Raw genomic sequence first — 22,227 nt, 5'->3', positions numbered from 1 at the left:
GCGAGACATCTTTCATAAAGCAGCTTCCACCCCATAGGAGGCCCGGACCCTCACCACAGCCTGGCAGGGGAGCTCGGTCCTCATCCCAGTTTGCAGACGGGAAAACCGAGGCTGGGTTGTTGTTGTTTCCCAAGACACTCGTCCTGTCTCTCACCCACCCAGGTCTCTCCCAGCGGTCCATCTCTGTCTCACGGAAACAGCAGATGCCAATGGAATCCAAGAATAAAGTCCTTTATTGTCTTCCAAGTTGTGCTAGGGTTGGGGGCCCTAGGGCGACTCAGGTGGGACTTCCCTGTACTTGGTTGTAGAGAAAGATAGCGCCTTTAGCCGAGGGGCAGAGCTCAGCCCACATTTCGGTCTCCTGAAACCTCCGTACTCTCTGTGGAGAGAAAGTAAGACCCCCAACATCCAGCCTTCAGGTCCCTTGGGGGAGCTGCGCCCAGTGGTCCTGAGCCTCAGAACCCTTGGCACTTCACCGTCCCTAGGGAGACATGTTAAGGAGGCTGAAGAGGTTCCTGGCTCTCTCTTGGACTGAGGGCATCCCCAAAGAGGCCCTGTGGCTCTGGAGGAAAGCTCTAAAAGAATCAGCAGCCCCATCCGATCCAGCCCCAGGGAGACAGACATGCATGACCCAGCCTATGCAAAGCCCAACACCAGCTCCTTGTCCAAACAAGATACACTTTGCCCCTTCACACCTGTGTCTCCACAAAGATGATTCCCGTGGACTCGTGGGCCTCAGCTCCTCCACTCATGTAGTACTTCCTCACCTGCTCAGAAGTCAGGCTGCACCTGGAAAAGGATAGGAGAGTGGCTTGGGGAGTGCCCAGTCCCTGGAGGGTCCTACGGGAACCCCAGCTGCCTCAGCCATTCCCCTCAACCACCCACCTACCCCAAGACCCAGGAACCCTGTACCCCAGAGCTCACTCACTGGACATAGAACTCGGCACTGGCGCGGCCGGCACTGGTCTCATTGCGGGCAATGCCCAATAGCAGTGGCTGGCTCAGGGTGGACAGTGGCACATTCACCTGGGACAGAAGGCCCACCTGTCAGTGCCCACTGCCCATATTCCTGCCCCTCTTAATGCAGAACATTATCCTTGTACAGCATTTTACAGTTCGTAGTTCAAATTCCCAGAATAACAAAATGTCAGATCTTGGGCATGTTCATATTACAGACGGGAAAGCAGAACCCAAGAGGCCGAACAATTTGCCCAGGGTCACCCAAGGGAAGTCCGTAGTAACTGGGACTCTCATTTACTCCTCTTTTCAACACACAGGAAGGGAGGGGAGTGGGCAAGACATTTATTGTTCCCATTTTTTTTTTTTTTTAGTTTTTTTAAAAGAAATTTTAAGATTTTATTTGAGAGAGAGAGAGCACAAGTGTGGGGGAGGGACAGAGGGAGAAGCAGACTCCGAGATGAGCAGGGAGCCCGACACAGGGCTCAATCCCAGGACCCTGGGATCATGACCTGAGCCCAAGGCGGATGCTTAACCAACTGAACCACCCAAGCACTCCTATCGTTCCCATTTTAAAAAGGAAGAGCTTGAGGCACACAGATACGAGGGCTCGAATTCCACTCCACTTGGGCTAACTGCAAAGCCAAGCTCTTCTCCCAATGCCAGATGCCTGCAGACCCTCCTGCCAGTCCACACCTGTAGAATTCTGGCATGTTCTACCCCCTCCCTTCTTGCCCACCTGTCTGGGCCACCCCGCACTCACCTCATCACAGATCTCCTGGAGGACACTGGAGAAGAGCTCATGCACCACCAGCTCCCCAGGGAGGTCCTTGTGCAGGGGGCTGTCACCAGGGCACACGGCCTGGGAGAGGTCAGGCTCAGCACCTGCTCCCCACTTCTTCCCACCCTGCCTCCCCCCATATTTGCTGGCCCTGAGGGCCTGGCTAGGCACAGAGTAAGAATCTTAGTGATCCCTTGACCCAGGCCTGCCATTTCCAGATGGACAACCAGAGATCCAGCTAGTCCTCTGTTCCACACCCTCCCACCCCCCATCATCCCCTAGCTTCCTACAGGTCTGAAACGGGGGTCAGTGGGGAGGCTGAGGTGCTGCCCTGAGCAGTCTTTCAGAGAAGCACCAGCCCCCTCCACCTTAAGGGATGAGGAAAACAAAGCTGAGTCTTTGTGCCTTTGCACCCAGGCTGGCATCTCACCTGAGGCTCAGGGTGCCCACCAGGCACATCTACCAGCCCAGGTGCTTCGGCCACCTGCCGAGAGCGACGCAGGAAGACAAGGAAGTTATCTGCAGTGGTCAGTGTGGCGCCAACCCCCAGGGGGTCTGCCAGGTAGGCTTGCTTGTCACCCCAGTCAGTGGCCCCCTGCTGTCGCAGCCAGGCAGCTGAGCTGGCCCAGTTAGTGCCCAGGAAGTCTCGGTAGGAAGTAAGGCCCAGGCGCAGGAGCAGTTGTGGCCCCTGTGAGTCAGCGGGTGCCAGGATGGCTGAGTGCAGGCGGAACTTGGGGGCGTCAAAGAGCCAGGGCTGAGCCTGTAGCCGACTCTCCCAGATGGCAGCGATGGCCTCGTCCCCTCCTGGCAGTGGGCGGCGGTCATGGTCTGGGCTCAGCTCAGCCCGCACCTGCTCCTCTGGCAGCCCACCTGGGGGGCACTGCAGCAGCAGGGACACTTCAGGGTCCATGATCCGGACAGGGCAGCTCTGGAGGAGGACACAGCCGCCTGTCACCCGGAGAGCACCACAGCGACCCTTGGGCCCAGCAGCCAGCCGCCTCTGCCACAGACCCCCTTAGGGTACCCCCAGCCCTTCTGCACCCCCTGACCACTCCCTGGGCAGTAGAGTCTTATCCAGGCAAGAGCCCCGACATTCCTGCCTCCAGACATCCCTGGGACTCCCGCGCATCTCTACCACCCAGAGGTCCTGAGTCCAGTCACCCCTTAAGGTGCCTATTTCTCCCAAACCCAGGGTCCTGCCACCAACCCCCGGGGCTCCGGGACCTCTTGCAGGATGCGGAAGCTCACACCTCCAGCCGGCACTTACCGGCCTGCGCGGCCCGCGCGGCCCGCGGGCTCCACCCCTTTTCCCGAAGCGGAAGTGCCCGTCCCCTTCTTCCCCCGCTTCTCATTGGCCGGTCCGTGCGCCGAGGCCCGCGGGTCCGCTGCGAAGCCGCCGAGTCGGTGAGCCCGCGGGTCTGTTTCCCGCCTCGTCACTCTGTCTGTCCTGGCCGGCCCTGACGCTTCCGCCCCGTCAGCCCGAACGCCGGGCCGCTTCCTGAGGCCCGCTTTGCGGGGCAGCCCCGCGAGCCTGGAGAGCGGGGACTCGGCTTTCGTGGGATCCGTGGCGGACGCGGTGTGACCTTGGGCAGCTATGCTTGCTGGCCTCAGTTTCCCTGTCTGCATCAGGGAGTTGGGGGTGGGAAGTGAATTTAATGAGCAGAATAACCCCCTCCCGGCTCTCACATCCTGAGGCTTTGTGACTTGCTGGGCAGGACGGGGGCATGAGAGGGTCCTTAACAGTACCCACATATCACTGTTCTTCGCAGGTCTTAGCCATGAACTCCCCTGGAGAAAGGAGACAGGAAACCACAGGACCCAGGGGTAGAAGGGCTCACAGACCCCGGGAACAGGTGCGCCCACCCCACCCTCACCCTCACTTTCTTAGCGGGAGGGTAAAGGAGGAGGACTTGATGCCCTGGCTCCCCTGAATATGCTGGTGGGGTGAGAGTGGATCAGGGGCCACCTCTGGGCTCTTTTTTTTTTTTTTTTTAAAGATTTTATTTATTTATTTGACAGAGATAGAGACAGCCAGCGAGAGAGGGAACACAAGCAGGGAGAGTGGGAGAGGAAGAAGCAGGCTCATAGCAGAGGAGCCTGATGTGGGGCTCGATCCCGTAACGCCGGGATCACGCCCTGAGCCGAAGGCAGGCGCTTAACCGCTGTGCCACCCAGGCGCCCCCACCTCTGGGCTCTTATAGGACCGAGATGTGCAACTGTCCAAGGCTCTGTCCTACGCCCTGCGGCACGGGGCCCTGAAGCTGGGGCTTCCCCTGAGGGCTGGTAAGTGAGAGTCTTGAAGACTGAGGTGAGTGGTTGGAGGTGAGGGAGCAGTGTGAGCCTATCTATGACTGCCCTACCCCATGGCCCTATGGGGACAGTACAGAGGGCCCGTCCCCTCCATGTGCAGGGAGCCCCGAGGCCCAGTATCCTGTCTAGAGCAAACTGGGAGGCCGGGCCTGGCGATACCTTGGGTACAGCGACCCGGTAGACACTTACCCAAGAGTGGGTACTGGGGGCTGTTGAGATAGCTGGTGTTTACTGAGTGTCCATTCTGGGCAGGGTACTGTGCTAAAAAAGGGGCACTTTATCTTTGTGACCCTCCCTGAGGCAGATCCTATGTCCCTGTAAGTTGAGGAAATGGAGGCCCAGAAAGGGGAGACTCTCACGGATAAACCCCTGTAACCCCCCAAGCCCAGGCTCCGTTCTGGTCGCCTGTGGCTCCCGCTGTTAACTCTGGCCCAGGCCAGAACAGTTCAACTCCCGAGCACCCCGCCTGCCCGCAGATGGCTTCGTGCCCCTGGGTGCCCTCCTGCAGCTGCCCCAGTTCCGCAGCTTCTCGGCTGAAGACGTGCAGCGCGTGGTGGACACCAACGGGAAGCAGCGGTTTGCCCTGCAGCCGGGCGACCCCGGCACTGGCCCTCTCATCCGGGCCAATCAGGGTCACTCCCTGCAGGTGGGAGTTAAGGGGACAAGTGGGAAAGCCAGGTGGGACCCGTGCCCGCGAGGGGGGTCTCACTGCTGTCCATTCCCCCCACCCATCCCAGGTACCTGAGTTGGAGCTGATGCCCCTGGAGACCCCACAGGCCCTGCCCCTGAGGCTCGTCCATGGCACATTCTGGCAGCACTGGCCATCCATCCTGCTCAAGGGCCTGTCAAGCCGGGGAAGGACACATATCCACCTGGCCCCAGGACTGCCTGGGGACCCTGGTGTCATCAGTGGTCAGTCGTCCTCCCCAGCTGTCCTTACCAGGTCCCTCTCCAAGGATCATAGCTTCTCTTGTCCAAGGCCACTCCATGCTCTGCATGCTGCAGTAACCCCATCCCCGCCCCTGAGCCCAGAACCTCCCACTGAGCCTGCCCAGGTTTGATGACTGCAACCCCAAATGCCCCAGGCCTCAGCTCCAATTGTCTCCACAGGCATGCGGCCAAATTGCGAAGTGGCTGTGTTCATTGACGGGCCCCGGGCCCTGGCAGGTGAGCCCGGACACAGCACGGACTGCCCTAGGGCTTCAGAGAGGGCAGGAGTCCCAAATCTGGCTTTGTCTGCAGATGGAATCCCCTTCTTCCGCTCTGCCAACGGAGTGATCCTGACTCCAGGGAACGCTGATGGCTTCCTGCTTCCCAAGTACTTCAAGGAGGCCCTGCAGCTGCGCCCTACCCGTGAGAAACACCACCCTCCTCCTGTTCGTGGTGCCTGGAGCCTGTGCCCTCTGCCCTCTCCTCCCTCCCAGCTCCCAGCCCCAGGCTGACTTCTGTCTCCCTTTCCCTCACCTCTTCTATCTCAGGAAAGGCCCTCTCCTTGGTTGGTAATGAAGAGACAGAGTGTCAGAGTGGCCCCAAGCACAGCTCCAGAGGAAGAAGGATGATCCAACAATAAAATATTTATTTAAAAAAATGTAAAAAGATAACAAAAAGGAAGCTCCAGTTTGAAACCATGAATTATCATCATCCTGTAGCCACAGCCAGTCTTCCTTGTGTGCTCAGGGACCCCAGCTAGGTCGGCGGCGCCGGTCCTGGCCACTCGGACAAGGGAAGGGCAGGCATTGTACAGCTCATAACCTACCCTCCCTAGCCTGGGGGATGGCGGAGTCTGGCCCAGTTAGGTCCCTGGTCTGCACAAAGCCAGTGACAGCAGGTGAATGTGCCCAGCTCGGTGCATGTCTGGAGAGGGTGTGGGCTTAGGAGTGGCCATAGCAGGTAGTGAGCAAAGTGGGGGCAACAAAACAGGCCTCAGAAGGCCTCATGGCCTCCCGTGAGCTGCAGGAAGAGGTCCTCATCCAGCTCTTCCCCGCGGGCCCGCTCCCGCGTCGACAGGAAAATGTAGCCCCCGATGTATTCGTGCACGATGCGGCAGCTGGCCGACACGCAGCTGAAAGCCACGTTGATGTGCTCGTCGAACTCGATGGCCACCTGCGGAGCGGGCAGTCAGAGGGGCTGGCGGGGGCGGGATAGGAGAGCAGCCCCGGTCCTGCCCTGGCTGGGCCCGGCCCTGCCCCTGGAGCACCCCCACCCCCCACCCCGGCCCACCTGCCGGATGTCCCAGTTGACGTTCCACTGGCGCATGTTGCTGAAGCGCCAGGTCTTGACCACGTCGCCCACGGCCAGGTCGATGCGGATCAGCCTGTTGTTGGCGATGCCCAGGATCTCATCCTTCCTGCTGCCCTTGAACCTAGTCCCCGGGGCGGGAGAGAGTGTGAGCCGGAGCCCGCCCGGAGAGCCTGGTGCGGAGCTTGGCCCAGCCGAGCACCTGTCCGCTAGCTTCTCTGGGCCTCAGGCCCCTCATCTGGAAAATGAGGGTTCGCTGATAAAACCCTTACAATAGCACTTGGCAGCATCAGGCAAACTGTGTGCCTTTCTACGACAACATTTTTTTGTTATCATGTTGCCTGGCTCTGTCTTCGCGGGCTTGGGAAATGGGCAGAGGGCAGTCACCACCATAGCCGCGAACCGCGGTCTCCAGAGGGACGGTCCCTAGCCGAGCCGGGAGGGGAGCTGGGGCTCCCGCCCTCTGGGCCTGATCTCTTGCTCTGGTGCTCGCTGCAGGGGCACAGGATGGCGGGGCGCCCACAGAGAACAGGCAGGGAGGCTCAGGGTGCCACAGCGGCCTCCGGGGAGGGGAGGGCAGGACCGGCTGGGGTAGGGCCCGCACCTGACCACGACGTAGGAGATGCCAAAGTCGGGCAGGGACTGCCAGGCCTGGATGAAGCGCAGCTGGGCCTCGGACAGCGAAAGTTGGGCCACGTTCTGGTGGGCTTCCAGGATCCGTGGGGTGAGCTGCGGGACCACACCAGTGAGGGGTCTTCAGAGCCCCTGAGACGCCCTGCCTGTCCCCACCAGGGAGACAGGATGCTGCGCCCGGAGCGGGGGTGGGGCCCTGCAGCAGGAGCAGCTGAGCCAGGCCCTGAGGTGGGTGTGGGCAGCGGCCCGGTGACCCCTCCCAGAGGGTGGGGACCAGCATGCTCCGTCCCAGGGACAAGGGTAGGAGAAGGAATGAGTGAGCACGGGGCTTTCTAAAGGCTCTGGGGAGATCCAGGGCCCGAGGGTGGCCAGGTAAATGTGGCGGTCCTTCCCACCACCCACTTCCTCTGGCACCTGCTTGGCCTTGAACTTTCGCTGGAAGCGGGGGGCAACAAGGCCGTAGGGGTTGAGGCCCTCGGCAGAGGCGTCAGGGCCCTGGGGGTGGTTGCCTGAGCCCCCACCGCCTGTCCGCTGCAGGCTGAGGAAGGCCAGAATGGCCTGCACTTCGCTGGCATAGCTGCTGTCCGCCATGGTGCGGCCCTTGGATGCCAGTCGGCAGCCGGCCATCCAGTGGGCATACTGGTTCTCCTGTGGGGTGAGGAGGAGGCTCCGGTCAGCCCCGGGCCCGGCCCCGGCCCCGCTCCCGCCTCAGCCTGGCCCTGACTTACGTCCTGGCATCGCAGGTGGATCTCGCTCATGCCCTCAGGGGAGGGGACTAGGAGTTTGATGCAAAACTTCTGGCCTGAGACGTTGACGTCCGGGACCACCTCGCAGCCTAGAGGGAGACAAAGCGGTGGGTAGGAGGCTGGGGGGGGCCCTGCCTGAGAGGTCCCTGGGCGTGTGCCAGCCCAGCACAATGCCTCAGCACACAAGGTGTCTTCTCCTGCCCCCAGGGGGAACCTGAGGGGACAGCCTTTACCTCCCCCGCCCGCAGGTGGGGGGGGGCCAGGTGGGCCTCCAGCCCGCTCCTGCCCTTGTCACTGTCCTGGCCAGGCCACCCTCACTCACCCTTGAGGTTGAGCTGCTGAATGGGGTCCCCCGGGGCCTCGTCCTGGCTCTTGTAGTAGGACAGGTTGGTCTCCTTGAACACCACCCAGTGCTGGCGGTACCCCTTCAGGGTGAGCTTCCGGGGCCTGAGCGTGAGGCAGGAGGGTTGCGACAGGCTGCCTCCCTCCCTCCTGGGCTCTCTTTCCACACTGGGGCCCCTCCAGCTGGGCTGCCAACGCTGGGCCTAAACTCACCGGAAGATCCGGAGATGGTCCTTGAGTTCTGGGATGGTGGTGAGGTTGTCCTGCAGAGAAGAGGAGTCAGAGGGGGACCAGGTCCCCACACTTGACCCTGACCCCAACCCCTGACCAGAGCCCCTCCTCACCAGCACGTCCGTGGATGCCGACCCCTCCAGCTTCACCTCCAGGTTGTTCAGGGCCGCGTCCAGGTCGTCCAGCCCCGGGTCGGTGCCAGTGGGTTCACCCGCCTCCCCGCTCTGGGACAGCTTGTTGATGTGGTACTGGGTGGGGCGTGTGGCCAGGGACGGCTGAGTGGGCGGCCCAGTAGCCCACAGTGGCCCAAGTGGGGCCTCCCAGAGATGGGGCCCCACCTTGGAAGACCCTCCCTGCCCTGGGCCCGGCCTGCGCCCTACCCCCCAGGTCCCCCCGCCCGCCAGACACCTGCAGGGCTGCGAACACCATCATCTCCTCCTCAGTGCAGTCGGTCTCCTCCAGCAGCAGGTCCCACCGAGCCTGCTCATACAGCTGGGTCAGCCGCACTGGGTCTGTCTGCAGCAGGGGCAGGGGAGGCTGGTTCGGTCAGGTGCCAACTGTCCTGAGCTCCCTGTGCACCTGCCGGCCCTGCCTTTGCTCAGTGGCAAGCTCAGCTCGCAGCCCCACCTGGGCAGCAGACCCCAACGGCAGCCTATGGCCTGCCCAGGCAAATGTTGACTGTATGTCTACTGTGCGCCTGTGGGGGCAGAAGGGGAGCTGAGTAAACCAGTCAATCAATAAGTAAGGTGATTCAAGATTGAGATAAAAGCAATAAATAAAGGAAATAGCTTTCATGGGGCCATTCACTCACACCCTCAGGCAAGGACACCCCAAGGATGATGGCGATGAGAGAGCATGGAACTGGGGTGCAGGAACTACTCCACATGAAGAAGCATTCCAGGAAGTCTTCCTTGAGGAGGTGACAGACTGCCCTGAGACCTGAAGGATGGCAACGGGCCACTAAAGGGAAGAGTGATAGGAAGAACATTCCAGAGAGAAGGAACAGGGAGTGCAAAGCTCAAAGGGGGATCCCAGTTACCCACAGAAGACCAAGCCCAGGCTCCCTCTGAAACCCACCAACATTGATAGCAAAGGCATAAAAAGAGTAAACCCAAAAGGACAAAGAAGAGAGCGGGAACTACCGTAGGTGAGGGATGCTGACAACATTTTGGCAGATGGAAAGCAGAAACATGAACAGGAACTGAGTTACAGTGAGCGAGAGCTGGGATGTCTTGCCATTTCCCCTCTCTCGTTCTGCAGTAAAGGCATGAATGAGTTTTGAAAATAGACAGGAAACAAACAGCAAAAAGAACACCGATCTGGACAAAGGCATCCAGTGTGTGTGGTGGCCCCTGGACAGGTTCCGGATCCTCTGGCTGAGAGGTGAGGGTGGACTGAAATGAGGACTATAGAAGGTGTATAAAAGGAACAGGTGTCCCCCACTCCTTGCAGCCAAGTGAGAGCCAGGCACCTGGCAGAAGCCAGAGATTTACTCTCTGGAGATGGTGAGTCAGAGGAACCCCTGCATTTGGTACTCTAGGCACAGCGGGGTGAGGGGCACACCGTGCTCAAAACAGGTGAACTGAGAGAAGGCTAACGTTCTGAAAGGTGGAACACCCCCAGCCCTTCCCCACTTGTCACCCAAGACTTTGACAGTGAGCCTTCTATTCCTAGTTGGGAGATCAGAGGATTCACTGCTGAGAAACTGATGAGCCAAAGAGAAAACCCCCACAAAGAGCGACATGCCTACCCCAGCACCCCCAGGAAGCCCCCAAAGTGCTGAGCCCTATTCTACCGCTCAGGGTTTTCGGTGGTTTCCTAGAGCCTTGCCTCTCAATATGAAAGGGCAGGCAGGGATTACCCCGTGTAAGGACAGCTGCGGCAGCAACTACAGAGACCAAGACAAACAGAAAAGAAAGAGCTTGGAGGAAACAAAGACATTAGGGAGCGGAAGAAAACTTCAACCAAAAATCCTTAGGGAGACAAAATGCTGCATTCGTAAAACAAGAACGGAATGCTGTGTTTAAAAAGAACATAATGATAAAGGTATAGTAATTAAGGTTGCGTGGCTTTGGTAAAGAGAGACAAATTGACGAATAGAACCAGAGAGTCAGAGAGAGACCCATGCATTTATGTTCGCCGGACTTACGACAAAAGTGACCCCCGTAGTCACTGGGGAAAGGATGCTGTTTTCCATAAATGATACTGGGTCTGTTGGATACCCATTAAAAAAAAAAATTGTTTTGTACCCCTACCTCACACCATATACAAATACCAACTCCAGCTGGATTGCAGATCTAAACATGAAAGTTATAGAGATAAAGCTTTTAGAGAAAAATGGGACTACATCTTTGTGATCTTGGAATAAGAAAGATTTTTTAAACAGGACACAAAAGATATTCATCATAAAAGAAAAATATTTTAAAATAGAAGTCAGATTATATTAAAATTAGGAACAACTTTTCATCAAAATAAACCATTAAGAGAATGAAAAGGTGAAGCACAGGGTGGGAAAGTGTAATCACAATATATTTATCCAACAATGTACTATCCATATACGGAATATATAAAGAACTTCTATAAAGCAATACAAAAGACAAGCAACTCAATATTAAAAATTGGCAAAGAAATTGAGCAGAAACTTCACAAAAGATGATATCCAAATGGCTAGTAGCCATATGAAAAAGGGCTCACTTGATCAGTCATCAGGGAAATGTGAAGGCCACATAAAAAGCACATCAGTGATTGTCTGGGGTTAAGTGTGGGAGGAGGAATGATTGCAAATGGGCACTAGAGAACCTTCTGGGGTGATGAAATGTTCTAAAATTTGATTGTGGTGATGGCTGCCCAACTGTATAAGTTTACTGAAAATAATCAAAAGGAATACTTATGATGAGTGATTTTTATGGTATGTAAGTTATATCCAAGTAAAGCTGGGTTTTTTACAAAGATTTTATTTATTTATTTATTTGACACAGAGAGAGAGAGCACAAGCAGGGATAGCGGCAGAGGGAGAGGGAGAAGCAGACTCCCCACTGAGCAGGGAGCCCAAGGTGGGGTTCAATCCCAGGGCCCTGGAATCCCTGGGATCATGACCTGAGCTGACGGCAGGTGCTTAACCAAATGAGCCACCCAGGTGCCCCTAAGTAAAGCTGTTTTTTTAAAAAAACCAAATAAACAAGAAACCATACAAGATACCATTACACACCTACCAGAATGGCTACCATGGAAACGATAGGAAACACCAAGTACCAACTTTTGGAAAAAATACAGTTTTTGGACACTGCTGATGGGGGGTGTAACTTGGTATAACCACTTTGGAAAGCTGCTTAACAGCTCTCTGCTACAGTTCAACCAAAGCTGCCCTGTAATCCAGCAATGCCACCTCTGGACACAGACCATACAGAAATGTGTAGACACGTTCACTGAAAGACATCACTGGAATGTTCATAGCATCTTTATTCATAATAGTCCCAATCTGGAAACTGTGCAATGCTCATCAACAGTAGAAATGGAAAATTAGTTATGGTATATTGACATAATGGGATGTCACACACCAGTGAGCAAGAATGAGCTGTATGCAATGTGGGTGAGTCACACGAGCATAATGCTGAGGGAAAAAAGCCAGACACAAAAGAGTACAGACTGTGTGATTTCATTTATGTAGATTTCAAACACAGGCTAAACTATCTGTGCTGTTAGAATTAACATTAGTGCCTCCCCCAAGGGAGATACTGACTGGAAGGGGTACGAAAGGGGCTTCTGGGGGCTGGTGAAACCTGCTGCTTGACATGTTGGATACATCTGTACATTTTTCAAAATGTATGTTATACTAACAAAGAAACAACCTTACACAGGAACACTCAGAAAATAAGAGCTCGTAGAACTTAAAAAAATACAGTTGCAGAAATTAAAAATTCAGTAGATCACTTGAAAGAGAAGTCCAAGTCCTCTCCAGAAAGTAAAACAAAAAGACAACAAACTTAGAAATGAGAAAGATGAGGGGCACCTGGCTGGCTCAGTCGGTGGAGCATGCGACTCCTGACCTTGGGAATGTGAGTCCGAGCCCCACATTGGGTGTAGAGATTACTTAAAAATAAAAAATCTTAAGAAAAAAAAAAAAGACATGAGAAAGACAAGATAAATGTCTATGTTTTTTCTTTGAAGAAGTCATCTAGGGGGTCTAATATCTACTGAGTTCCAGAAGAAAGGAACAGAAAAGTGGTGGGGAGGAAATGATAAGGGGATTGTTTAGAGCATTTCTCCAGAACTGAAAGGCTCAAGTTCCTCATCTGAAAGGGCTCTGCAAGTGTGCAGGCCAATCAATGAAGAGAGATCCATACTAGGACATATTATTGAGAGGTTTTAAAGCATCATGAGATAAGGAGAAGACTAAAACCTTCTGGTATTTCTCCTCCCTCTCCAAAAAAATAAATAAAAGGGTCTTACATGGAAGGATTGAAAACAAAATGGCATCAGATTCCTCAATGGAACCCCTGGGATCTAGAGGACAATGGGAAGGTGGCTTCAGATTTGGCAGGAAAATATTTCCAACCTAGAATTCTATACCTAGCCGAACTATCATGTGAGTGAGGGTAGAACAGTGACCTTTTCAGACATGCAGGATTTCAAATCGTTTAGCATTTGAGGGGAAGCTATTGAAATATATGTTTCATCCAAATAAAGGAGTTAGTCAACAGAGGAACACGTGACATTCAGGAGCCAAGAAGTCCAATAGAGGGATTCTGGGAAATAAGGAAGAGCAGTTCAAGGACAACAGTTGTGCGGTGGGTCTATGGTTCCACGAAAAAGATAACACTGACTGATATCCTAAAGCAATCCACCGGTTTGAAAGGAGTATTGTGGTCGGGCTGCAATGCTGGAGGGGCTTGGCTATGGAACTTCCCACTTCATCACTCTGAAGACCCCAAAGGAGAAGCCATGGCCCCAGAGAGAGTATCCTACAAGAGAGACCCCCAAAAGACTATCTTTTTGTGTTTTTATTTAGTTAGTTAAGTAATCTCTGGCTCCAACACGGGGCTCAATTTGTGTGCAATTAATAGAAAATTGTGCACAATTAGTAGAAAAATAAGTAAATAAAATCCAGCAATTTTGAACTATAAGAAAATTTTGGGGGGTGGTGCCTGGCTGGCTCAGTCAGAAGAGCATGTGACTCTTGACCTTGGGGTTGTAAGTTAGAGCCCCATCTTGGGTGTAGAGATTACTTAAATAAATAAACAAAAACTTAAAGAATATTAAAAAAAAGAAAATTTTGTTTTTAAATTTTCATTTTGAAAACAGAACAGAGGCAACTGGCTGGCTCAGTTGGTAGGGCATACAGCTCTTGATCTCGGGGTTATAAGTTCAAGCCCCACATTGGGTGCAGAGATTACTTAAAAATAAAATCTTAAAAAAAAAATAAAAACAAAGAAAGCAACAAAGACCCAGTGGTTTTTAGATATTGGACAAGAGACCACAGAGAACAGTGATCCCTGACAGAATGGAAACAAACATGGTGAATCCTGTTTGCCCCAGTTTGTTGCCCAGAGAGAGCTGCACAGGGAGGGGGACCCCAAACAGAGTCCAGCATATTCCCCAAGTTGAAGAAATGTAGTTGAACTTTTGGTGAGTCCAAGGCAGTTATAATTCACAGGACAGAGTCTTACAGAGGAAAGAGCTGCACAGAGAGAAAGCTCCGGAAATAAGCAGAGGGCTCCTCTTGAGTCTTTAGCTAACATACACTGATCAGTGTATGTGTGTAAGGAAACTACCCAAGGCTGATAAAAAACAAAACAAAACAACTTGAAAGGAGCAGATGGAACCTTTACCAGAGCTCACCAAAGGGTGGAGATAGTTCACACTCCCAAAAGCCAGATTAGAGAAGTGTCATGATGCACGACGCATTAGATAGAGTTCTCTGAACGCAATTGCCTCCGTAATGGGGTAAATTAGCCCTAGATTAGAGGATGCTTTTGTCCTGCCTAATTAACATTCAAGGCAAGCCTTGGAAGGATCAAACTGTCTCCCAGTAGTTTAACTTCATCCCTAAACAAGATTTAAAAATACTTAAAGGACTAAAAAAAAAAAAAAAAAAAAAAAGTCTAGCACCCAAGAACATAGAATTTGTAGTGTCTGTCTGGCATCAAATAAAAAATGATCAGGCACAGAAAGAAAAAAGAAAAAGAAAAAAAACAACAAGGGGCGCCTGGGTGGCTCAGTTGTTAAGCGTCTGCCTTCGGCTCAGGGCGTGATCCCGGCGTTCTGGGATCGAGCCCCACATCGGGCTCCTCCGCTGGGAGCCTGCTTCTTCCTTTCCCACTCCCCCTGCCTGTGTTCCCTCTCTCGCTGGCTGTCTCTATCTCTGTCGAATAAATAAATAAAATCTTAAAAAAAAAAGAAAGAAAGAAAGAAAGAAATGTTAAAGGAAGTCCTTCAGGCAGACAGCAAATGAGACCAGCTGGAGACGCGGCTCCATAGGCGGGAATAGCACAGGAAGTGGTGAGCGCGAGAGCCGCGTCTCTACCAACTGAGGGAGCCAGGCGCTCTCTGTGTGTGTTATTTCTTACAACTTCCTGCAATCTCCAATTATCTCAAAACAAAAAGTTCCACAAAAGAATGATTGACGGGTTAAAGTCAAAGTAAGAGTGATAATGGTTCAACAATTCTATTCCTATGTCTACACCAAGAGAAATGAAACGATATGACCCCTCAAAAACTTGTACATGACTATTCATGGCAGCCTTCTTCATAATAGCCAGCATGTGGGGGAGGGGGACCAAATGTCCATTAATTGCTGAACGGATCAATAAAATGGGGGATAGCCCTGCAAGGATATCCTACTTGGCAGTAAAAAGGAATGAAACACTGCAACATGCTAAAACGGGAAAACATGATGCCAAGGGCAAGAAACCAGCCACAAAAAGCCACATCCTGTATGCTCCCATTTATAGGAAATGTCCAGGATGGGCAAAATCTATAGAGACAGAAAGGAGCTTGGGAGTTGTCTGGGGCTGGGCGGGTGAGGGGTATGATATTCTTTTCGGGGTGATGAAATGTTTTCAAACTGATGGTGCTGATGATTGCCCAACTCTGTGAATGTACTAAAAACCACTGGGTTGTCCATTTAAATGGGCAGGTGATATGGTACATGAATGATTTCTCAATACAGCCGTGGTGAGAATAATGACAGCAACAAGAATGACAGTGTCTTGAGGGCTTTGACACCTGCAGAACTGAAGTGTGTGATGGGAGGAATGTGAGGCCAGAGGGGAAATGCAAATGTCCTATAGTAAGTTTCTCACCGAATAGCGATAGCCTTGTGTATCCTAGAGCCCCTCGAGTGACCACCCAAACCATTTTTTTAAAGTATAGCTAATAAACTAATATAAAGGAGAGAAAATGGAATCATGAAAACCACTCAATCCAAAGTATGGCAGGAAGAGCTGGGGAAGGGAACAAAGTCCCCAGGAGAGGAACGGAAGGAGCGGTGACAGACAGGCGAACAGGGACCAGATCAGGCAGAGGCCTGGGGGCTGGGCAGCTGGGGCCACAGGCAGCCGCAGGAGTGACTTGACCTTGTGTCTGTTCATTCCAGATGTGGTGTGGAGCTTGGAGAGGCCAAGAGAGGAGAGAGGTGCATTAGGAGGAGTGAGCAAACCAACATGACACGGGCTGACCACCGGACAGATGGACAGATGAAAAGACAGAGAACGGGTGGTTTGGGATTTTAGTTCAAGGGATTCTGAACAGGACACAAAGACGGCTGAGATGGGAGGGAAAGGGAAGGATCCAGAATGGCCTAAGCAACGAAGCCATGAAAACTTTTGCAATGAATTCATGGAAGGTGGGAAGATGTGCTCGGCAGGCTGGGAATCACGACTTCCGGTTCAGGCAGAAGTCTGAGATGCCTGTTAGGTCCGTGAGTGGAGCCGGGCCACCTGGACACTCGAGTCTAGAGGTTAGGGGAGAAGGTCTGCGCTAGAGATTACACGCTTGGGAGCTCTAACAGGCAAGGGGATAAGGATAGCTGGGGAGGGCATTCTGGGTTTGTCAACCCCCAGAGGCTGTGGAGACAGGAGGAAGAGGGGGGCAGCCTGGACAGGGTGTCTGGAGACACCCCACCCCCAGTTCATGGGGGTCACAAGAGGCCTAGTAAGAAGCAGGAGGGAAGGGAGCAGGGGACAGAGAGCATGTCGGGTGTGGTCACCGTGGCAGGTGCGCTTCCTGTGTGTGGATGGGGACAGAAGAGGCCAGGATAGATCTGGCTGAGGAGAGAGGGAGTCCCGGAGCATCCACAGGAAAGACCTGGAAACAGGGGGCAGGATTCTGGGAAGCAAGGACGCTAGATGCCAAAGATTCGGTAAACAACGGCATTTAGAAGTTTTGCAGTAAGAGGGGAGAGAAAAGGTGTCACAGGTGAGGGAGTGCCTGTGGGGTCCTGACAGTGTCTGAGAGGGTTGCACAGAGCCCACCGATGGCCGATCACCGGTAGGGACGGCAGGCGGGGAGGGAGAGATGCACGCAGCCCCTGGCTGCAAAGCCTGTCCCTTGCCCACCCCAAACCTGCAGATCCCAGTGTCACCCCTTCCAGGAAGCCTTCTCTGAGTCCAGGTGCCAGGCATCGCCCACCTGAGCAGGCTCCCTAGGGGCACCCACCACCACCGTCTACACCGCCCCGACAGTGGCGGAGTTGAGACACGGGAGTGCAGATGAGGCCATGGATGGATGGACAGATGCCCTGCTGGTCTCTCACGTTCCCCGAGCCCGGACCCCTGACCCTAAGTCCCCCTGACTCACTGACCCAGACCCCCCCGCCACCGTCCCCCGGCCCAGCCCACCTTGGGATCCAGGTCGAAGAAGCTGTAGTACTTAAAGCGCAGCCAGAGCATGTCCCCGGCCTTGATCCCCTGCTGCATGAGGCACCGCGAGGAGTCCAGCCACCTGCGCCACAGCACGAGCAGGGGTCAGGGCTGAGGCGGCTACGGGGCTGGGGCGGGGCGGGGGTCTGGGCAGGGGGCTTGATCAGGGGCAAGCACACATATAAGAAAGGCCTGGAAACAGGACGTATGGATTTGGGGCAAGGGTACAGGGGAGGGCGTGGGCCCTGGCAGTGGGAGCCCAGACCCAAGGGGACAGGGCGCCGGGCTGCAGACCCAGCAGGCGGCGCACCTGCTGTGGAGCTGGGTCTTGTCCAGCAGGCTGCTGGGCCGAGGCAGGCGCTGGAGCAAGAGGGGGTCCGGGGGGGGCTGTGGCCGGCTCAGCATGTGATAGCAGGCCTCGGTCTGGGCGCTGTCTGAGAAGTGGGCTGGCATCCCCCGGAACAGTGCAGGTGCCACGCCTGGAGTGCAGGACGGGGTTAGACGGGCCCAGCCCCCAGCCTGGGCCTCGGGGTGGGGGTGGGGGTGGGAGGACCTCCGCTGCCAGTGCCCAGCCCCCAGCCTGCCCAGCCTGTGCTCACCCCCAGCCAGGACGACCTTGGTCAAGTCAAACAACTCCTCTTCCGGCTCCTTCTCCTTCTTCTTCTTCTCCTTCTTCTCAGGAGCCCGGAGCAGAGACAGTTCCTCAGGGTGCCGGATACCTGGGGGGAGCTGGGACCTCAGCCAGGGCCGGGGTCCTGCCCCGGAACCTCCCCACCCCACTCCCGGGTACTCTGGGGCAGTTCACTGCCCTGCAGGCCGGATAGGGGACAGGACCGCAAGGACCCTGTGACAACAGCTGGGCCGGTAAGGCGGGGGGCCCGGCCCTCTGGCAGGCTCATCGCCCCGGGTGGGAGAGTGGGACCTTGCAGGCGACTCACTGAGGAGGCGGCAGATGGAGGCCACGGCCTGGAAGAGGGGCTGGGAGAAGCTGGCTCGCAGGCGCAGGGCCCGGCGGTTCGGCAGCCGCAGGATGATGGGCCGGTGCTGGGGCCCGAAGAAGAGGCGGGCGTCGGCCAGGAGGCCGTACTTGTCCAGCGTCCAGTGTGTCTGCAGCAGCCATTGTCTTTTCTGTTCCCACCAAATGGCGTGGTCCGACCAGTCCTGCTTGCGCTCTGTGGGGCCCCGGGGAAGCGGGAGGCCCGTCAGCCCCAGGGGCCCCGGCCCCGGGGCTGAGCACAAGCCAAGGCCAGGGCGGGCTCCGGGCAGGACGGAGGTCACGGCCGAAGGGCTCCTTGCCGGCTAGCCCTGCTCATTCTGCGGGGCTCAGTGGCGGTGCCACTTCCCAGGGGAGCCCCCCCACCCCAGAAGCCGGGGGCCTGATCTTCGTGCCTCCACCTCCCACACTCCGGCCCACTGGGCTGCCCCGCACAGCACCGCCCGTGATTCCTGGCTGACTGGCCTCTGGCTGGCCTTCCTGGGAGCCTGGGAGGCCGAGGCTCTGCTGGGGCCCTGGGGCTGTGCCCGGCACAGCAGGCCCTCCAGGAACATTTCTCGGTTACACGTTCTGTGCCCTTGGCCAAGGCCTTCAGCCCTCTGGGCCTCAGTTTGGAGCTGGTGAGATGTGAGCGGTCATCATCCCCACCCCGTGGACGCGGAAGCAGACCCGCTCCAGGGCCTGCGATATGCTCTGCAGGCACGTTAACGCACGGAGCGAGGACTCAGTCCGAAACACAAACACGTCACTTGTCCTGCAGCTAGCGTGACAGAGGACACGTCTCCGTCCAGGAGTGCGAGCTGGTGTGTGGTGAGCACAAAGACAAAGGCTGGACGCAGCCCTCTAGAGTGTGCAAAGCCCTTCCCAGCTAGTGGTCTGTCCCCATCTCCACCCGCACTCCTGCTGCCCTCCCTCCTCCTCCCTCCCTAATGTCACCAGAGCTGCCAAATGCAAGAGATTCTCCGGCTGGATCTGTCCGACCTCTCAGAGTCCTTGCAGCCGCTGCCTCACTCTGTTCTGGCTTTGTGGCGCCCACTCCCCATCTCCTCTGGACCTTTGGCTCTTGTTTTGTCCTCCTTGGCCCCTTGTCCTGGCCTGCCTCTGTCCTTCCCCGGTTCAGATCCCTCTCCTCCTCCACCCTGGCCTCTACCCAGGGGTCCTGCCTGGTCTACAGCCTCATCTTCCTGCTTCCATCCCCAAACACACCATACTCAGGACAGGCCCTGCTGTGGGCCCCGGGCCAGAAACCCACATGCCAGGAGCTTAATGACATGTCCACCGGCTTCAGTCACTCCAGGAACATGTTCGCCAGGCCACGTGCCTGCCTCTGGGACCGAAATGCTGTAACTCCTACTTCCAGCCCCTAAGGCACTCGTGAAACTCCCTCTGCCTGACACGGGACGGAGGGTCTTCTCCCTCCTTTCCCATGTGGCATCTGGGGGCTGGGTGACAGGGCTTCCTTGCCAGGCCCGAGCATTATCCCTTCCACTTTTAGCCACCACGTTTCACCGATGCCAATCTCACTTCCAATACCCACCCTCCTGTCTGTCCTCACTGCCCGCCGTAGGAGGACTTGTCTCCCTGCCTCTAGCCCACCCCTATCTGAGGGGCTTGTCTAGATGTGAGCTGAAAATGCTTTGGTGGCCGCTCTTCACCTCTAGTAGTCTACACTCCGAACGGCAGCCACCCCAGCCTCTTTTCTTGTTCTCCCTGGCCCGGAGGTCCCAGTGCAGAACACGCCTGCGCTCCAACATCACGCCTTGCCCCCCGTGCTGCGGCCCCCCCTCGGGACTCTCCTAGGGAGTCTCCCCGTCCCAGTGGCGTGCAGCCCCTCTGGCTCCAGGCCCTGTGCTCTCTCCCCCTCCGCCCCGTGCTGAGGCTGGCATTCCGCCCCGTGCTGGGAGCTGGAGGGTCCATCTCACCCGCCTGGCTATACTCCAGCAAGGCAGGGACTGGCGTGGCATGGGGTCTGGCTTGACTGAGCCTCAGTTGACATCTGATACACTCAGGAATGAGCAGGATTAAGAAGGGTGGGGACAGTGTCCCCATTGCAGGGGACAGGAGCTGAAGGGACTTACCCCTGGGGGGACCCGGCAGGTGGAGGGTGAGTTCTGTCTGACTGACTGACTGACTCCTTATTTTGGCCCCTTGCATGGCTCGTGTGCCCTGCCCTGGTGCCAACCAGGTCTTCCCTTGGGGCCCCGTCTCTTCACCCCCTCTGCCCTGGCTCAGCCCAGGCCTGTCTGCAGCTTGGCCAGACGCCCAGTCTCCTGAGGGACCCTCTGTTTCCCACTTCTGCTTTCACAGCCTCCTTGGGCCCTGCTTGTTGGAAGCTCCTTCACGACCTCAGCCCTGTGGCTGGGCTGTCCCGGGGCCCCGCGCGTCCACAAGCCAGTCAACCTGCGTCCCAGGCTGCATGTGCTGGCTTGGCTGCGTCTGAGGAAGCCTCCCCACCCCTACCTGCCCACGGGTGGCCCAGGACCCAGGACCCAGGACCCAGGGGCTGAAATGATCGTGGGCCTGCCTTCCGGCTCTGCCTCTCCCAGGAAGGGGCAGCCCCCACCCCCGGCAGGGAATGGGGATGAGGAGCCCCCATGTCACTAGCCCTGCTCTTCTCCACGCCTGATACCACAGGCTGTTCTGCTGTAACTTCCTGTGGGGGCAGGGCCTTCCCACCCAGGCTAGGCCCGTCACCAGCCTGTGGAGGGCTTCTGCCCCAGAGAGAGGGTATGGGAGTCGGCCCCAGGTCCCTGGTCTCCCCTGAGACCTCGATTGTAGACTCCGCCGCGGCCCAGGCAAGACCCCTCCTGCCCCCAGAAGTGGGTGAACAGGCCGTGGCTGGGTCTGCTCCTTGGGGGCTTCGCAGAGTGAGCTGGAGTGGGAGGAAGGGGGGGAAGATTGCGGGAGGGAGGGGAAGTTGGGGAAATGTCTTTTTTGGAACCAAATGATTAAGCTGGTGCCTGAGTCACTGTGGCGGGGTTATCGAGCGCTGCCCGGTCGGGTGGCCCGGAAGCGCCCACGGACTCAGTTACAGCCGCCCCGTGGTGCTGAGGTCAGCAGCGGGAGCGGCAGGGGCACTTACTAATCTCCTCCACGATCTTCAGGAGCACCCCGCCGATGTGCGACTCCCCTGTGACCCGGAGGGTGACGGACTCGGCCTCCGGGTCGTCCTCTCCCACGAACACTCGCAGCTCCCAGGACGAGTCGATGTAGTCCCCGGTGGCCGTCTTCATCCCCGCCATGGCTGCGGTGGCGCTACAGAGGGTGGGAAGGAGGCAGAGTGGGCAGGGTGCCGGGGCCTTGCAGGTGTCCGCGTTCAAGCAGAAGCGGCCCCGTGGTGCCCTGGACAGGCAGGAGAGCAGAGAGCACACGTGTGGGCTGGTATGTCAATGGCAGGGGCAAGACACAGGCGCAGAGTTGTTCAGGCAAACGCCAGACTCTCACCATTATGGTGGTTTCGTGCACGGCGCCGTTACCCACTCCCGTCTTACAGACAGGAAGACCGAGGCCCGGTAAGAGTAAGAAATGGGCTCACTCAAGATCACCGGATGGAGGCCAGAGCCTGGCACAACCTCCATCTGCTTCCCCAGCCCACATCTCAGCCCTAAGCCTGCACCGGCAGCTCCCCACCCTGGAAATGGTGGGGGACGCAAGTCAGAAAATACTCTCAATCCTGGCCCGAAGCTAGGATCCAGACATCCCAAGCCAGCCAAGGCCTCTCTAGGGTGGTGAAAAGTCCAGGGTGCCGCATAGAGAGAGTTAGAGGGGCTGAGGGGCCGCAGGAGGGGGAGAGAAAGGGTGTTTGGGCTTTCAGCCACCGCAGCTTACCTTGCCTGTAAGGGCTGGGGGGCTGCAGGTACGGGGGGGTGGGAGTGTCAGCCACTCCTGGCCCCAGTCTAAACACCTGCAGCTCAGTGAGTGCTTTCTTCCCCCTTCGCTTTCTCTTTGGAGCTTTCTTCAGACGCAGCCTTATCATGAGCAGGGCGGGCTCGGCCCCTCCCCAGGGCGGGCTGGCTCTGGGTGCAGGAAGCACACTTGCCACCACGCCGCCAGGGCTCCAGTTTGTGGCCCCACCTTTGTTCCCGGGGAGCACAGGAAGCAAGGGAGGAGCGGGCCAGGGGCTCACCACCACACGGA

At 56.4% G+C, this 22,227-nt stretch overlaps 3 protein-coding genes across 7 annotated transcripts; 1 reads left to right on the top strand and 2 right to left on the bottom strand.

Annotated features, from left to right (window-relative positions):
* Positions 1-215: 215 nt before the first annotated feature.
* On the bottom strand, positions 216-3,143 carry NUDT22 (nudix hydrolase 22). 3 transcript variants are annotated; one of them, XM_040639295.1, is made up of 6 exons: positions 3,006-3,143; positions 2,169-2,666; positions 1,721-1,819; positions 929-1,026; positions 696-789; positions 216-379 (listed from the first exon to the last, which is right to left on the bottom strand). In XM_040639295.1, the coding sequence occupies exons 2-6, from the start codon at positions 2,646-2,648 to the stop codon at positions 278-280; spliced, it is 873 nt and encodes a 290-aa protein (XP_040495229.1). In that variant the 5' UTR covers positions 2,649-2,666; positions 3,006-3,143; the 3' UTR covers positions 216-277. The 3 variants fall into 3 exon arrangements, with proteins under 3 accessions (XP_040495229.1, XP_008707182.1, XP_008707183.1); XM_008708960.2 differs by having other exon boundaries at positions 2,963-3,047; XM_008708961.2 differs by having other exon boundaries at positions 2,946-3,036.
* TRPT1 (tRNA phosphotransferase 1) lies at positions 3,047-5,638 on the top strand. Of its 3 annotated transcripts, none has more exons than XM_040639296.1 (8): positions 3,047-3,142; positions 3,508-3,591; positions 3,940-4,021; positions 4,525-4,694; positions 4,786-4,960; positions 5,159-5,215; positions 5,291-5,401; positions 5,527-5,638. In XM_040639296.1, the coding sequence occupies exons 2-8, from the start codon at positions 3,517-3,519 to the stop codon at positions 5,616-5,618; spliced, it is 762 nt and encodes a 253-aa protein (XP_040495230.1). In that variant the 5' UTR covers positions 3,047-3,142; positions 3,508-3,516; the 3' UTR covers positions 5,619-5,638. The 3 variants fall into 3 exon arrangements, with proteins under 3 accessions (XP_040495230.1, XP_008707180.1, XP_008707179.1); XM_008708958.2 differs by lacking the exon at positions 3,047-3,142 and adding an exon at positions 3,183-3,314; XM_008708957.2 differs by lacking the exon at positions 3,047-3,142 and having other exon boundaries at positions 3,303-3,591.
* FERMT3 (FERM domain containing kindlin 3) lies at positions 5,603-22,074 on the bottom strand. The gene is made up of 15 exons (XM_040639294.1): positions 21,919-22,074; positions 21,173-21,345; positions 18,035-18,268; positions 17,696-17,815; positions 17,407-17,575; positions 17,076-17,178; positions 8,647-8,754; positions 8,352-8,486; positions 8,221-8,270; positions 7,988-8,112; positions 7,648-7,754; positions 7,334-7,567; positions 6,891-7,015; positions 6,269-6,410; positions 5,603-6,151 (listed from the first exon to the last, which is right to left on the bottom strand). Exons 2-15 carry the CDS (start codon positions 21,330-21,332, stop codon positions 5,972-5,974), a joined length of 1,992 nt encoding a protein of 663 aa, XP_040495228.1. The 5' UTR covers positions 21,333-21,345; positions 21,919-22,074; the 3' UTR covers positions 5,603-5,971.
* Between the last annotated feature and the right edge of the window lie 153 nt (positions 22,075-22,227).

The sequence above is a fragment of the Ursus maritimus genome, unplaced genomic scaffold (assembly GCF_017311325.1).
Source record: "Ursus maritimus isolate PB19 unplaced genomic scaffold, ASM1731132v1 scaffold_23, whole genome shotgun sequence".
Classification (NCBI taxonomy): Eukaryota; Metazoa; Chordata; class Mammalia; order Carnivora; family Ursidae; genus Ursus; species Ursus maritimus.
This window is presented reverse-complemented; position numbering and strand designations above follow the sequence as displayed.